At 51.6% G+C, this 16,704-nt stretch overlaps 1 protein-coding gene across 3 annotated transcripts; it reads left to right on the top strand.

The window, feature by feature from the left end:
• The first annotated feature begins 355 nt into the window (after positions 1-355).
• On the top strand, positions 356-6,047 carry Unc119 (unc-119 lipid binding chaperone). 3 transcript variants are annotated; one of them, XM_052196516.1, is made up of 5 exons: positions 356-859; positions 4,128-4,241; positions 4,710-4,812; positions 4,984-5,156; positions 5,438-6,047. In XM_052196516.1, exons 1-5 carry the CDS (start codon positions 481-483, stop codon positions 5,548-5,550), a joined length of 882 nt encoding a protein of 293 aa, XP_052052476.1. In that variant the 5' UTR covers positions 356-480; the 3' UTR covers positions 5,551-6,047. The 3 variants fall into 3 exon arrangements, with proteins under 3 accessions (XP_052052476.1, XP_052052478.1, XP_052052477.1); XM_052196518.1 differs by having other exon boundaries at positions 562-645; XM_052196517.1 differs by lacking the exon at positions 356-859 and adding an exon at positions 1,786-1,848.
• Positions 6,048-16,704: the final 10,657 nt, after the last annotated feature.

Below are 16,704 nucleotides of genomic sequence, written 5' to 3'. Positions count from 1 at the left end.
GCCTGAAGCAGCTTTTTAGGAGGAGTTCTAGGGGGGAGTAGCTTGAGCCAGTGGTAGTCCTGGGATAGTAACTGTCAATTCAACAAAGGAAACTATTGGGTACTGGCTGCAAGAAGCTGTGTGCTAGTGCTGGGGTGTTGTGAGGAAACTGTAGAGTAGCTCTACTTTCATAGAGCTGACCTTTGAGGAGGAAGGGTGAGGGAACAAGCAAGTAATTTCACTTAATGTATTACAAAAAAAAAAAGGAAAAAGAAAAACAAGCTGGTTAGCTGGAAATTGAGAGGAAGTACTTTAGAACAGAGTGGGTGTGGGAGGTTGAGACTTGGGCTGAAGTCAGGACGAAGCTATCAGGGAAAGACCTTGAGGCTGGAACCCAGAGAGAAAGAGGAGAGCTTATTCGGAATCTACATTGTCAAAAAGTTCACAAGGTCCCCCAGGATTCTGGCTCCACTGCTGGAGATACCAGGCGGTGGGCGGGGTATGTGTGACCCGCCTCCTGTGGGCGTGGCCAAGGCGGGACGGCACCTGGGGCCCGGCCGGGGGTGGGGAGGCGGACGCTCCCCCTTCCCCTGGCTCCAGCCGGCGCAAGCAGCGGCGGCGGCGGTGGCGGCGGGTGAGGATCTGCGGCCCCGCGAGGCCATGAAGGTGAAGAAGGGCGGCGGCGGGACCGGGTCTGGGGCAGAGCCCGTTCCAGGGGCCTCGAACCGGAGCGTGGAGCCCACACGGGAGCCTGGGGCGGAAGCCGAGTCCGGGTCCGAGTCGGAGCCGGAGCCAGGCCCGGGGCCCAGGCTGGGGCCGCTGCAGGGCAAGCAGCCCATCGGGCCGGAGGATGTGCTGGGGCTGCAGCGGATCACGGGCGGTGAGCACCGGCGAGGGAGCGCCACCCGCGGGCTGGAGGGAGAGCTCGAGAGGGGGCCCACGAGGCTCTGAGTCCGGTCCTGCCCCTCCCCCACACAGTGCCCCTCCTCTGTGTCCCCTTACTCTTTGCCTTCAAGCCTGAAATCTCTATGCTCTTTCCCTTGATGCGCCCCTCCTCTCCTTGTACTGGTTTCTTTTCACCCCACTCCTTCTTTTTCAAGGGGCCCACCCCTTTTCCCATGGTGGAGGTGGGGTAGCAGCTGTATCTGTAACCCTTTCCCCCTGTGGAGTCTTCGGAACCCTTTGAGGCTGCTCACACAGAGGAGTGTGCCTCGTTGCAGTCTGTCTTCAGTGGCCACCTTAGGCTAGGTGGAGGCAAGGAAAACCCTGAGGCTCCCTGACGGTTATTGCCCTCACCCTGCTTCCCCGACGAAGGCTGAGGCTATACTCTGCCCAGGAACGTTGCAGATCAGGGCGCTTCTGTATGTTGGTTGTGGACTGTGTCATGGGAGCAAGTGCGTGGCCCCCAAGCCAGGACTTGTTCTTTTCCCAGGGCGCTCTCATAAGGAAAGCCTAGTTTCCACTGGAGCTGAGTGTCTGAGCTGTGCCACCTGGATTAGAGTCCCAGAGTTTGCCCAGTAATTGGCTGTGTGACCTTGGGGATGTGATTTCATTTGCGGGAGCATTTTTTCTTTTTCTTTTTCTTTTCCATCTGTAAAATGGGAACAAGAACAATGTTGCCTCTCTCAAGGTTATTGGGAAAATAAAGCCAGTCTTCTGATTTGGACAATGCTTGGCATGCCGTGCACGCTGTCAACAGGACTCCTTTATCAGCAGTGTGGGAAGCTACATTGCACTGTTGAGAGTGGCTGCCTGCAGACAGATAAGCGAGCATTCAGGGCAAAGGCAGAGGCATCACCACAGACAGTGAACAAGAACTAGCGATCTAGTCCCCTGGCAAAAGGTTGGCTGAGCCTTGAGGAATGGAAGGTATTTGGAGAGACAGTGGCACGGTGCCTTGGCATGGGCGGGTCACTAGTAACCTGCTCTGGCTCCCTTTCTATGGGATGGACACGGGTGCTGGTGTGGAAGTGAACCCTCTAGCAACAGAGCCCAGGGCTCCCAGACAGCTGTGGAGGGGACCAGGATGACAGGCCTGAGCTTGTACATCTGGGTCCCTGGGGGCCTCTGTCCTCCTTCCAGGGCAGCAGCCTTCTTGGCTAGACCTCCAGAGCGCCTGCTGCCTCGGCCAGGCGGCCAGCAGTGGAGGGAGGGGCCTTCACCAGGCTGATGGGGAGGCCAGTGGGCTGCATTTTGTAACAGGAGCCCTTACAGCTTAGCTTGGCCCTGTGGGTGGAAGGCAGGTTCACCTGCCTCAGTCCTGGATCACTGAGGCTTATTTTGCAATGAAGGGAGCTTCTGGGTCACAGCTTGTGTCTCCCAGTCTGGAGGGAATGCATAGCCTGTAGAGGATGAGCAAAGACACGTGCCTCTTGAGAGCCCTTTTCTGTGCAGGATTTGAAAACAGGGGTCCAGGCCTCTCCACCTTGCCTGCTATCTTGTGACCCTAATCACATAGGTCTGAGGTTCGCTGTTCCTGGATTACCAGGCCCTGAATCCAGCTTAGAAAGCTATTTGTGGCTACAAGGATGAGAGCAGGTGGGTTCTGAGCCACTCTGCCCATTACTCTGGCCTGACCTTGGGTCCTAGGCCTCATTTTTCTTGGCTGAGGAGAGGAAGTGGCTGTCTTCCTAGGCAGCCCCTGGTCCTCACTCCTTGTAAGGGCAGAGAGGCCCACAAGTTGAGTTTGCAGTGTAAGAGACTGAGTTCAGAGTGCGAGAAGTTGTTCCCATGGGAGGAGAGGGTCCCAGGCTGGGCCTGCAGTTCCTGGGAGCTGGGCTGCTAGGATCCTGCTTCCAGTTCTGCCCCTCTCCTCCCTTTGCTCTGCGGCACCTTTCTATAGCTTTATCTCAGACCTCGGCTCCAACACGCTAGAGGACTGTCAGGAGGGCTTCCTGGAGGGGGCTGCCCCTGGCTTGGGGAGGAGACAGGCCTAAGGAAGAGAGAATCGCTTTATATTCACTTCCTTTTTCAACCACAGAGGAATAGGGGGTGGCCCAGGGGCCTGGAGGGTGACTTCCGGGCCTCTGTAGGTACTGGAGGCTGGCGGCACCCGAGTCTCCACAGCATTTTTCTGCTCTTTCTTAGTTCTTGCCAGGGCCTCCCCTAAAACTTGGTGTAAGGTTTTATGAAGCAGGAAGATCGGGAGTTCAAGACCAGCATCTGCCACATAGTGAATTTGAGGTTAGCCTAGGCTACATGGAACCCAACTTAAAAACAGTGACAAAAAAGTGGTAAGGGTTAGACCGTGAGCTCCCTTAGGCAGTGCTTGGCTCTCCTGGCTTCTTTCTGAGCCCAGGATTCTTCTTGCCTCTTCCTTACCCTGCTGCACCTGCTGCGCCCACCACACCCTTTCGGCCTTGACCTGTGTTCTTTTCTCTAAAGACCTGAGGGTGGCTCAGGACCAAGGCTGGAAAGATGACCTCTAAGGGTTCCCTCAGTTTGCTAAGACTTCCTCCCATCGGGAGATCAGCAGAGGATCTATTGAGCAAAGTCGGCCCCTCCTGTCCCAGTAGCCTGGGCTTCCTAGCTTGGGTAAGCAGAGCTCCCGTAAGCCTCTTAAGAGAGCTGGGCTAGGATAAGCTGCTTACAGCGGGAGGGGGGCCCAGGGGCAAGAGAACAGGGAAGGGGAACCAATCTGCCCCAATACAGTCCAGGCAAAGGAAAGTGCCCTCAAGATCAGCTTTGCCTGGCGAATCTAGATGTCACAGGGTGTGTGTGGTGGGGGTGGGGCGCACTCTCCTCCCCCAAGAGGCAAGAGCTGTGTGCTCCCTCTGGAGTGAAGTCCCCTCACACTGGAAGCTCCCACTAGGCAAGAGGTCTAATTGTCCAATGCATGCATGCCACCCTCGAAAAACCGAAGTTGAAATACGGGACACCAAGAGGGTGGGGGGAAGGTATGGCGGAGGTGACTTCCCTTGCCCGATCGTGTGAGGCCACCAGGATGGGGCTGTTCATCCCTGACTAGGTCCCCATAACAAAATTCTGTCCCCTGCACTGGGGGGACTTCTCCAAGAGAGGGGCACAATTCTCTTTCTGGAGGGAAGTGGCCGGAGGGAACGTTGGCGCAAGCCGCGGGGTCACACCGGAACTGACTTGACAGCGGGTGTTTGGGGGTCCCTGTTTGCTTAGCTGCTTGTCTCCCATAGACTACCTGTGCTCCCCTGAGGAAAATATCTACAAGATAGACTTCGTCAGGTTCAAGATCCGGGACATGGACTCAGGGACTGTCCTTTTTGAAATCAAGAAGCCCCCTGTTTCGGGTGAGTGGGATTGGTTCACCATTGAGAGGAAGAGGCGGTCAAGTGCAGTGGAGTGGGCTGTCTAGGTTCTTTGAGCCACAGGAAGGTCAGAGCAGAGTCCCGGCTTGGGCTCTAACATACTCAGTTGTCTGTGGGCAGACAGGCCTCTTTTTCTGCCACTGTTTCTCAGGGTGGACATCTTGTGAGCACTGTCCTGTTTAAGTACTGGTCAGCCTGCCCTCTGCTGGCCTCGCTGGGAACTGCAGCCCCTAAGGCCTCCCATAACCCTATGCACATCTTGTGGCTCTGGGAACCCCTGAAAATCTGTGACTTTGTTGACCAGAACCCTGTAGGTAACCAGTCTCCAACAAAAGTGTACCAGAATCTTCTGTGGAGTTTAGAAAAGTTTCAACAGAGGTCCTTGGGGGAGGGTGGGTAGGCAAAGGCCCCAGCCTGAAGCCCACTGAGCCTAGCTGGGGTACATTGCAGAACGGTTGCCCATCAACCGGCGGGACCTGGACCCCAATGCAGGGCGCTTTGTTCGCTACCAGTTCACACCCGCCTTCCTCCGCCTAAGGCAGGTGGGAGCCACGTGAGTCACTGGGCTGGGATGAGGGCTGGGGGCGAGTGTGAGGGTGGGAACAGCCCTTGCAGAGCCTCTCGGTGGTCTGCCTGGAGTGTTGGAGCCTGGAGTCCCCTGGCTGACTGGCTGGCTGGTTGGCATGGAAGCTCCTCTCAGCCCTGCCCACTTCTCTTAACCTAGGGTGGAGTTCACAGTGGGAGACAAGCCGGTCAACAACTTCCGCATGATTGAGAGGCACTACTTTCGAAACCAGCTCCTCAAAAGCTTCGACTTCCACTTTGGCTTCTGCATCCCCAGCAGCAAGAACACCTGTGAGCACATCTATGACTTCCCGCCTCTCTCTGAGGAGCTAAGTGAGTAGGAGTGTGTAGGACCCAGGCTGCTCCTGCTCGGGGGTGGGGTGGGGGTGGGGTGGGGTGGGGATGGCACCTATGCGTCTGACCCCTGTGCACCTATCCTGGATCACTTTCCCACCTGGCACCACTCTTCTGTCACCAGGAGGCAAACAGGTTCAGAGAGGCCGAGGAATTCTCTGAAGTGCCTCACCTGTCCCTGCCCTCTATCCCACTTCTGAAGTCCCTACAGGGGCTGGCTCAGGGTCCTGACCTTTGCCCTGGATGGGCCTCTCTTGCAGTCAGTGAGATGATCCGTCACCCGTATGAGACACAGTCCGACAGCTTCTACTTTGTGGACGATCGGCTGGTGATGCACAACAAAGCAGACTATTCCTACAGTGGGACACCCTGACCCCCGACACTGCCCCTGAGGCTCTGGCCTGGACCCTGTGCTGGGACCTCTCCGACATCATCTCCACTTGGGGATAGCTCCATTGGCTCTGGACCCCGAGTCAGTCTTGAGAGGAAAGGTGCCCAGCAGCCCTAGGCAAGGCTCTGGAGCTTGTGGGAGGCGCAGCGGGGAGGCTGTCCCCATGTTCAGGAAAGGCCTCGGGCAAGAGGAGGACTTCGGGATGCCTCAGTAGGTCCACTGGGCCTGAGTTTCAGAGTAGTGTTCCCTTCTTGACTGTGACTAGATCAGGTTAGGGACCATTCCCTGTCCCTTGCCCACCACCTCCAGGCTATTTATAGTTGTCAGTTCACAGACAAAGATCCACAGTGGTCTCAGCCCTGGCCTCCTCCATCAGGGGCCAAGAAACTGCCCGAGGTGAGAGGGGCAGGTCCAGACTACAGCCTGTAGGGCCTGGGCAAACTGTATATAGTTTTCAATAAACCTTTTCTGCTCTTGGGTGTGGCCGGCCTGAGTGTCCATAGGGAAAGGCAGGGGTGGATGGGGTGGAGGGTGGAGGGTGGAGTGGAGGGTGGAGTGGAGGGTTTTGTGTTAGTTGCTTTTTATCTTGACAAAAGTACATGAGAAAATCATCTTAAAAGAGGCAAGATTTTACATTTAGTTCAGAGGTTTCAGTCCATGGCTACCACATGGCCCTGTCACTGTGGGTCTCTGGTGAGGCAGAGCATCATGCCAGGGAAAGTATGCTGGGGCAGGACTGCTCACCTGGGGGGTGGGGGTGGGGGTGGGAGAGAGAGACCGAGAGAGAGAGAGAGAGAGAGAGAGAGAGAGAGAGAGAGAGAGAGAACAAGATGCTCCCGACAAACCTTTGTCCATTTCCCCCATCCAGGCCCTCATGATCACCTCAATCTTGCCACCAGCTGGGGACTTAAGCCTTTGGGGAAATGCTTGTGTCCAATCATACTGACCAAGAGAATAAAACCCCCACTTCCCAGTGCCTTCTGGCCAGTGGCTTTTCCTGGCCTCAGATTCTCAACATCTAAGTGAGTCTTTAGGGCATGGTTGAGCTAGGATTCCTCCTGTGATGGGGAACCCAGGGTCTGGGAGGAAACTTTGGCGTAAAGGCAATGACTTGGCAGAGCAGAGGCTGGAGCACTCAGGATGGCTGAGGGAAGAGATATAGGAGGCGGCTTTGGGTTCCACTTCCTCTGACCCCCGGAGGCCACTCCTAAGTGTGCTCTCAGCCCTCATCAGAGAAGGGCAGGACTTCAGCTAGGCCTAGAGCCATCTCCCTGCACTTAGCTGCCTTGCAGCACCCTTAGCCTGTCTTGTCCTGAGCTTAATACTTCTGTTAGCCTCTAACCCCTCCCCAACCCCTCCTTTAGTAGAGGGAATTGAAGAACTGAAGGCAGAGGAGGCGGCTAGCTTAGGGTTAGCAGCCTGATGCTGTGGGGACTCCTTCATATACCTAACGCTAGCCTTCCCTCCAGGCCGAGCAACCCCAGCCCTGGGAGGCCCAGAATGCCAGGCTGTGGAGCTCTGGCTGAGGGCCAGGATCTCTACTGAACTTTGGGAATTCTATATGCATGTGTATGTGTCTCCATGTGTCATGTGTGTAAAGGACAAAAGTCAACACTATGTCTTCCTTGATCATTCTTGACCTAACTCTGCCCCCGTCCTGCCTGTCCCACCACTCTGGAATTACAGATGCACACTACATTGCCTAGCACCTACCCGGCAGTTTACAACTGCCTAACTCCATCTCCAGAGCATCCGATGCCCTCTGGGATACACATGCAGACAAAACACCCGTACACAAAACATAAAATAGCTTTTACAAATCGGAGGCCCTCTTGCTTGAGTGGCAGATCCTGTACTGACTGAGCTGTCTCCAGACCCTTCGGCTGAGAACCTGAGAACTCTTTTGTCTGCATGTATGTGTTGTGTGTGTGTACCTGGTGTGCGTTCACATGTGGGCATGAGATATGCTTGTGTGTGGAAGACAGGCTGACAAAAGGTGTTTTCTCAGTTGCTTTCCTTACTCACTGAGGGTCTCTGGGTGAGCCAGAGCTTGCTGGCTTGACTAATCTAGCTAGCCAGTTTGCTTTGGAAACACCCTGTCTCTACACTCCACAAACCGGGAGACTGACCTCCACACTTCTGTGGGGGCTGGGGACCTGAACCCCAGGCTTCATGTTTGTGTGGTACTTTATCCACCGAGCCACCTCAGCTCCCCTGCTTAAGATTTTTAAAGAGGTAGGTTTTCTCTCTCTCTCTTCTCCCCCACCCCCCAGTCAGGGTTTCTCTGTGTAGCCCTGGCTGTCCTGGAACTCACTCTGTAGACCAGGCTGGCCTCGAACTCAGAAATCCGCCTGCCTCTGCCTCCCAGAGTGCTGGGATTGCAGGCATGCGCCACCACTGCCCGGCAAGAGGTAGATTCTCAAGACTGGTGGATAATTGGATGAGGGATCACTATAAGGGGAGACAACAAGACTAATGCTTGGCTGTGGCCTGGGAATGGGGGTGCCATCCAAGCTGCCTGTCTTAGGGTTTCTATTCCTGCACAAACATCATGACCAAGAAGCAGGTTGGGCAGGAAAGGGTTTATTCAGCTTACATTTCCACACTGCTGTTCATCACCAAAGGAAGTCAGGACTGGAACTCAAACAGGCCAGGAAGCAGGAGCTGAGGCAGAGGCCATGGAGGCATGTTTCTTACTGGCTTGCTTCCCCTGGCTTGCTCAACCTGCTTTCTTACAGAGCCTAAGGCTACCAGCCCAGAGATGTCACCACCCACAAGGGGCCCTCCCCCCTTGATTGAGAAAATTGAGAAAATGCCTTACAGCTGGATCTCGTGGAGGCATTTCCTCAAGGGAGTTTCCTTTCTCAGAGATAACTCCAGCTTGTGTCAAGTTGACACAAAACCAGCCAGTACATTGCATAAGGGTGAAGGTTATCAGGATATCAAGAGCTCAGGGATATACTGTGGGGTGGTACAGGTGTCCCGGAAACAATGAACAAAAGACAAGAAAGTTGGGTCCTGAGACCAGGAAGGGAATAAGGCTGGAGTTGGTGACTGTTGGAGATTAGTTCATTGGGAATTGCAAAAGCTGTGTGGTAGCTGTGATTATAAGGTCCTCAACTGACACCGGAGAGAGTCAGTGAGAAGGGAAGTGTAGTGAGAATTTTGGTTTCTTAAAAAAAAAGTCGGGCGGTGGTGGTGCACGCCTGTAATCCCAGCACTCTGGGAGGCAGAGGCAGGTGGATTTCTGAGTTCAAGGCCAGCCTGGTCTACAGAGTGAGTTCCAGGACAGCCAGGGCTATACAGAGAAACCCTGTCTCGAAATCTCGAAAACCAAAAAAAAAAAAAAAAGAAGAAGAAGAAGAAGAAGAAGAAGAAGAAGAAGAAGAAGAAGAAGAAGAAGAAGAAAGAAGAAGAAGAGATGGCTCAGTGGTTAAGAGCACTGACTACCCTTCCAGTGGTCCTGAGTTCAATTCCCAGCAACCACATGGTGGCTCACAACCATCTGCAACAAGATTTGATGCCCTCTTCTGGTGTGCCTGAAGACAGCTGCAATACACTCATATACGTTAAATAAATAAACCTTAAAAAAACCATAGAAATAGGTTTTACTTTCTTTTTGTTTTGTTTTTTCGAGACAGGGTTTCTCTGTGTAGCCCTGGCTGCCCTGGAACTCACTCTGTAGACCAGGCTGGCCTCGAACTCAGAAATCTGCCTGCCTCTGCCTCCCAAGTGCTGGGACTAAAGGCGTGTACCACCACCGCCCAGCATGGTTTCATTTTCATCTAGGTGTGGATATGGGGCTGCTTCAGACTGTCCACAGCGGCTGACTGTGATTTGCCTCCTGCTCTAACAGGGCTGTGGCTTTGCCAGTTGCAGATAGTTTCTCAATTGTGCGATATTTACATTCTGGGGACTTCAGTGGGTATGTAAATGCTAGGGCCCTGAGAGGTGGGGTGGGTTGTTCGTCATTGTTGTTTGTGGTTTGTTAAGTAGTTGTCCACAAAGAAGAAACAAGAAGAAAGTGGATATCCTGACAGTAGGCAAGGGCCAAACTTGCCCCAGGGAACTGGACTAATCATCAGCAGTCCAGCGATGACCTTTGCAACCCCTGGCTGTGTTCAGGGACTCTCTTCTCTCTATCCCTTTTCTATCTAGTGCTGAGGGATTGAAAGCATGGAAGAAACGGGGTGGAGAAGGGTGGAAGAAAGAAGACCCCACAAAGTATCAAAGACCAGCGACGGAAGGGGATAGATACCAAGCGAAGCCACTGTCCTCGTCCCCTAACTGAGGTCTCTAAATGAAAGTGAGTCCCTGGGTATTCTCCTCCTAGCTAGATTTATGTCAACCTGACACAAGCTAGAGTCATCTGAAAAGAAGGACTCTCAATAGAGAAAAATACCTCCATAATCCAGCTGTCATCGGGCGGTGGTGGCGCACTCCTGTAATCCCAGCACTCTGGGAGGCAGAGGCAGGCGGATTTCTGAGTTCGAGGCCAGCCTGGTCTACAGAGTGAGTTCCAGGACAGCCAGGGCTACACAGAGAAACCCTGTCTTGAAAAAACCAATTCCAAAAAACAAAAACAAAAACAAAAAAAAATCCAGCTGTAGGCATTTTTTTTTTTAAATTAGATGGGGGAGGGCCCAGGCCATTGTGGGCGGTGCCATCCCTGGCCTGGTAGTCCTGGGTTCTATAAGAAATCAGGCTGAGCCAGCCACGAGGAGCAGGGTAATAAAGCAGCACCCCTCCGTGTTTCTGCCCTGTTTGAGTTCCCGTTCAGTGTGGAAGTGTAAGAATCAGATAAGCCCTTTCCTCCCCAAGTTGCTTTGGTTGTGCTGTTAATAACTACCTAGGACACTGGGGGAGGTCAGGATTTGAGAACAGGGTAGGAGGGGAACTCACCATGGAGAAAGTAGCTTCCTGTTTTGAGTTGAACCCAGAGCCTTGGGTGTCCTAGGCAAGTGCCACTGAGCTGTATCCTCAGAGGAAGGGGTGGCACATGGAATCCAGATCTAAGAAACCCTTAGCAGCCACAAAAGTGGTGAGGGCATGTGGCAGGAATCTATAGTCTGGGCATGGTGGCATATACCTTTAGTCCCAACCCTCAGGAGGTCAGCCAGAGCTACATAGACTCTATCTCAAAAATAAAACAATAAACAGCAACAAAACCAAGCTGTAGTTGATATGGAGGGGTTTTGTTTATGAGACTGCACAGGTATACAGGCTCGTTCTTGTGATTGTTTTAGTCTGTGGGGTTACAAGTCTTCAGAAAGTCATAGTGAGGTGGGACTTACACTTGGGTCAGAAAGAAAACTTCTTCCCTGGTATGACACCTCCATCCCCCTAGTCTCCCCAACTGCCCCCCCCCCCAGTATTCAGACCACAATAGGGCTTTATATTCTGCATACCCCAGCCCTGTAGCTGGGTACAAGGTTGGCTCTATCCATTCCTTGAGCACAGAGGAGGCAAGGCTGGGGGGAAAAAAAAGAAGGAAAGGCAGGCAGACAGGAAGGCAGGTGGGCAGGCAGGCAGACAGGCAGGAAGGCGGGCGGGTGGGCGTCCAAGCAGGCAGAAAGGTAGGGCGGGCGGGCAGGCCTTGGCTGCTTTCTCTCGTAGTCTCACATTGGTCGGGCTGCCAGTGACTTGAATTTGGTTCCTGGCACCATCCCTTGGGAGGAGGAAGGAAGTGAGGTGTTTAATGCTGCTGAGTTGTTCATCTTGAAGGGACAATTCTCGTGGCTCTCCAGGTCTCAGATCATCTTACTGAAGTGAACCAGTCTTTTTTAGTTTTGAGTCTTTAGGGGTGTGGTGAGGATTCTAGGTAGAGCAGGAAACTCAGACATTGCAGGGAACCTCACACTGTCACCCATTTAGGCCGGCCTTCAGGGTATATGTTGGGACTGCCAGTCCAGGTGTTAGATCGTGGAGATGTCAGTTGGTGAAGAACATATGTCCAAGGCTCCGCTGCTTTCCCTCTAGCCTAGCCTCTCCCCTAAGTGTCACCATCCATACCCATCTGTACCCCACCCTGTAGCACCTAAAGCTTCTTACACTTTGTTTATTTAACACACACACACACACACACACACGAGAGAGAGAGAGAGAGAGAGAGAGAGAGAGAGAGAGAGAGAGAGAGAGTCTCTACATAGCTCTGACTGTCCTAGAGTTCTGTAGACCCAACAGGCCTTGAATTCACAGAGATCCTCCTGCCTCTGCCTCCTGAGTTCTGGGGTTAAAGGCATGCACAGCAATGCCTGGCTTATTTAAAATAATATATTGTAACTTTATTTTATATTGCATGAGTATATACTGAAGGCTTCAGATCCCTGGAACTGGAGTTATAGACAGTTGGGAGCTACCGTGTAGATGCTGGACTCTAAACCCAGATTCTCTGCAAGAGCATCTAATGCTCCTAAGTGCTGAGCCGTCTCTATTTTTTTTAACGTATTGTGACCCCTTTGTTATCAGTCTGTTAAAGACTCTGGACAATATGGGTTTTTTAAACCAACATACATGTTACAATTCTACAAATGCTTGTTTTTAAAATGATGTTTGTTTGTGCTGCAATGCTTATAATATTCTCTGAAGATATATTCTTTCTTTTCTTTTCTTTTTTTGGATTTGGTTTTTTCGAGACAGGGTTTCTCTGTATAGCACTGGCTGTCCTGGAACTCACTCTGTAGACCAGGCTGGCCTCGAACTCAGAAATCTGCCTGCCTCTGCCTCTGTCTCCCAGAGTGCTGGGATTGCAGGCGTGCGCCACCACCACCCGGCTATGATATATTTCTTTTTTACTCTTTTTCTTTTTGTAGAACTGGAACTTGGATCCCAGGTCTTCACAAGCATGAGGCAAGAATTCAACCGTTGTGTTCCAGCCTCACCCTAAGACCATATTTATGGTTTCTTTTTTTCTCCTCTGGTTTTTATTAACTTTTTTAAAAATTTTACTTATTTTATGTATGAGTACACTGTTGCTGTCTTCAGACACCAGAAGAGGGCATTGGATCCCATTACAGATGGTTGTGAGTCACCATGTGAACTCAGGACCCCTGGAAGAGCCGATGGTGCTCTTAACTGCTGAGCCATCTCTCCAGCCCTCTCCTCTGCTTTTATTTATCTATCTATCTATCTATCTATCTATCTATCTATCTATCTATCTATCTATTGTTTGTTTGTTTGTTTTAAAGATTTTTTTCCCTTCAAGACATGGTTTCTCTGTGTAGCCCTGGCTGTCCTGGAACTATTCTCTCTGTAGACCAGGCTGGCCTCAAATTCAGAGATCCACCTGCCTTTGCCTCTGGAGTGCTGAGATTAAAGGCGTGCGCCACCACTGTGGGCTCTCCTCTGTTCTAAGACACAGCATCTCGTTACGGCGGCCAGGCTGGCTTTGCAATCTTTGCAATCCTAGCTCAAGTGTCCGTCCTCCTTCAGCCTTCTGGGTGTTGGGGTGGGGGCTGGGGGGAGCCTGCAGTAGCAGGCTCTTTGGCTGCTTTGGTAAAATCTGTAATTTATTGTCAGCTTTACTAAGTTTCAAGTAAATGATGTAACGCTGTGTCTGTGTATGGGTGTGAATGCAGTGTGTTGTGTGTGGATGTGTATATTTGCGCATGTGTGGATAGGTGTGCCTGTATATAGGCCAGAGGGCCCTGCTTTTGGTCTTATTCCTTTGAGAGTGAACAGAGCTGGTGGCCAATAAGCCCAATGATCCTTGTCCCTGCCCCTCCCCTCCCAATGCTAGACTGTCAGGCACATGTGACTTTTTACATGGATGCTGGAATCTGAAATTAGGGCCCCAATGCTCTTACCCATGGGTTCATCTATCCAGCCCTGAATGACTTAGATTTTTTTCCTCCAAGCTTATGGGCCTTTGAATTTTTTTCTTCTTGAACTGGTTATGTAGCTGAAGTTTGACTTCATGTTCATGATTCTTCTGCCTCCAAGAGCCTAGATTACATATGTGCACATCTCTGACGCAGTGGTTTGAGAATTTTTGTGGAATCCCTAAACAAAAGGGATAATTCACCCCACAAGTAGAGGATGTACAAATGCTAGGGCCATGCCCATCTTAACCAGGGCTGGCCAGCAGGGGGCAGCATTGGAGCAAGAGTGTGGGCTTTGTTTTCTGACCGGAATTTTAAAATCCAGATTTAAAATCTGATGTGCAGTCTAGGAACCAAGGACCCAAACAATTACAACCAAAGCCCTGTCTGCTAGCCACCCACTGTTCTTTCTCAGGCAGCCAGCTCACACATGACATGCTAAATGGGCTCACAGGGACAGATTTGATTGAAGGCCTCCTGAAGATACCTTGTTGTCTCCTAGTTTAAGGTATATAGGGGTGGGGAGGCTTGTCTGTACCCCCAGGTCCCACGTGTCAAGAACAAAGTCAGTAGGTCCAAGAACAGTTTTGGGAATCGCTTGTCCTGTGCCCGAGGGCCTGGTGTCCCGATGCGTGCCAGCACTGGGCAAAGCTGGCCACCACACACCCTGGGATTCGGCAGACAACTGTATCCTTCTTCCACTGAGGCAAACAGTTCGTTTTCTTGGGTGTGCCAGGTGGCCATGCCCCTCCCATGTCCTACCCCACCCTGGTTCCTTCTTAGAGACTTAGGAAGGAGGAGGACACTAATGTGGGGTGAGCTTCTGCTCTGGGATTCTTTGTAGAGCCCTGTTGGTGTTGGTTGGTGGCCCCCAGACTAACAAGTCAAAGATGCACGTATCCTATCTAGACTCATGTGCGTTCTTCTGGAGGAGGAGTTATAGAGCTGCCCTTACGGGGGCAGCCACCCCTCCGTACGGGGGCTGTAATGGGACTCGACCTTCCTGAGTTCATCTTCCACCACCAGCAGCACAGGCAGCAGCAGGTTATGCTTCATCCTGTCACCCATGGAACATAGAGCCCCAAACAGGCTTAGGGTCTCTCCCAGGGAGTGACAAGAAGATATGCCCTAGAAAGGGATGTAACCCTTTCTTTTCTTTAAAATAAATTAATAAATAAACATAGGTGTGTATGCCTACACGTGAGTGTGGTGTCCTTAGAGGCCAGAAGCATCAGATCCCCTGGACCTGGAATTACAGAGGTTATAAGGCACCTGATATAGTGCTGGGAATAGAACTCAGGCCCTCTGGAAAAGCAGCAAGTACTCTTAACCACTGAGTCATCTCTCCAGCCCCAACAGTGACTCTGTCTTGTGTTGTTGGGGTCAGCCGTGGCAGCATCGGACAGGTGTCAGAAGAAGAGGCATTGAAAGAAGTCACCTTCTCTCTCTGGGCAGGCCACCCCAGATTCCCATTTTTCAAGTTCCTCTGAGAAGAGGCCTTGCCCGGTGCTCAGTCAGCTTGGGCTACAGCAGTGGCTCTTGACCTTCCAATGCCATGACTCCCATATAGCTCCTGGTGACCCCTGACTGTAAAATAAGTTTGTTGCTATTTCACAATGGTAATTTTGCTAGTTATGAACTGAAATGTAAATATCATGATATAAAGGGGCTCTGATATGTGACCCCTGTGAAAGGGCCATTTGGCCCAAAGGGGTCTGGACCCACAAGTTGAGGACCACTGGTCTCGATACTCTACTAAGGCAGGAGAGATGGCTCAAGCAGTTAAGAGTGCTTGCTACTCTGCTAGAGAGCCTAAAATTGGTTCCCAGCATCTATCCAGAGGCTCACAACTGCCTGTAACTCCAGCTCCAGGGGATGTGATGCCTTCTTTTGGGTCAGTAAACATATGCACAGACATACACAGCACATATTTTTCAATGCATACCTCTCACACCATATATATGTATATATATGATATATGACATATGATATACAATATATGATATACGATATATGACATGATATATGATATATGACATATGATATATGATATATGACATGATATTCGATATATGATAAAGTCCTTCTAGACACCCTGTTGGGAGTGAAGGTCTCAAATATGAAGGCTCAGCAGTTACAACCATCAGGCATTTTCTTTATTGTTCCAGGACAGGGGACAATAGTAGATGACTGAGGGATCTGCTCACCTTCGTGTAAGCTTGGGGACAACCTACAGAGGTACTTGCTGCCCTCAGGCCCAGGGGTGGCTGAGGATCCCACTTGGCGGGTCATGGTGGGCATCTGAGTCACAGCTCAGCTCCACGGACTTTCTGCCGGCTCCCTGGGATTCCCGAGTCTGCTATGCAGGTGCGTGTGTGTGTGTGTGTGTGTGTGTGTGTGTGTGTGAGGGTATCACACACACCCCATCCTGTAGCAGGCTGCAAACCCTAGTTACCCAGGATGCTTGAGATAGTTGACAGTTATCTAGTAAGCTGTGGCCTATGAGTTGAACCTCTCTTTGAGAAAGAGGGAGACTTGGCAACCTGAGGGAGGGGGCCTTTCCTGTGGCTGGGACTAAGAGAGGGGGACAAGTTCAAGTTTCTGAGGACAAGGGTTTTTTCCAAACACTTTGTGTTGGATTTGGGCTCAGTTTGGTCCCAGGGTAGATGCTGCCCCTTCTTCTGTGTCACCCTGGAGGTGGCCAGCCAGAGCATGTAGTGAGGATGACTAGATAAATTCTATGAAGTAGCTGTCTCCCTAAAGGGTTCACAGATCACATGGGAGGAGCCCCTGTAGGCTGTAAGGGCGTAAGATGGGAGAATAAATAGAGATTTCTGGGAGAGAACATGACTGGAGTGGGCCAGGCCTGTAGAGTACATGGGGATTAGGATGAGGTTTGAGGGGTGATCTTTGACCTGTCACACTGGCCCTGAGCTTTGCTAACTAAAGCTTTTAGCTCTCAGCTGCCCCAGAAATCAAATCAGACTCTGTGATTTTCTAAAGTTTCCTCTGAGCTTAAAGCGCATGATGAGCTGGTGTGTTGAGTTTTAGTTCACGCTCCAGAGCCGAAGTTCGAGTGAGCTGGCGCTAGGGGGCGCGCTGTTGCTTCTTTTCCGACACTTTCCTTGCTAGGGCCCTGTATGAGGTGCGGGTCCACCAGGTAGCATCCTAGGTGGATGCCCCAGCTTCTGGCTAACAGATAAGTTGGCTGAGTGGCATAGGAGACAGGTAGTGTTTTCCTTCTTTGACCTTTAAGGTGAGCCCGATGTGGGCAGCCAGCTAGGCAAAGGCTGGAGCTAATGATGTTGGGCTTGGC

Source organism: Apodemus sylvaticus, chromosome 10 (assembly GCF_947179515.1).
Source record: "Apodemus sylvaticus chromosome 10, mApoSyl1.1, whole genome shotgun sequence".
Lineage (NCBI taxonomy): Eukaryota > Metazoa > Chordata > Mammalia > Rodentia > Muridae > Apodemus > Apodemus sylvaticus.
The sequence above is the reverse complement of the archived record's forward strand: the minus strand, read 5'-3'. Positions and strand labels throughout refer to the sequence as shown.

Coding starts and splice junctions, on each gene's coding strand:
- Unc119 (XM_052196516.1), top strand. CDS start 481: ATGTGTGACCCGCCTCCTGTGGGCGTGGCCAAGGCGGGACGGCACCTG. Junction 4,242..4,709: donor CAAGAAGCCCCCTGTTTCGG/GTGAGTGGGATT, acceptor GGTACATTGCAG/AACGGTTGCCCATCAACCGG. Junction 5,157..5,437: donor GCCTCTCTCTGAGGAGCTAA/GTGAGTAGGAGT, acceptor CCTCTCTTGCAG/TCAGTGAGATGATCCGTCAC.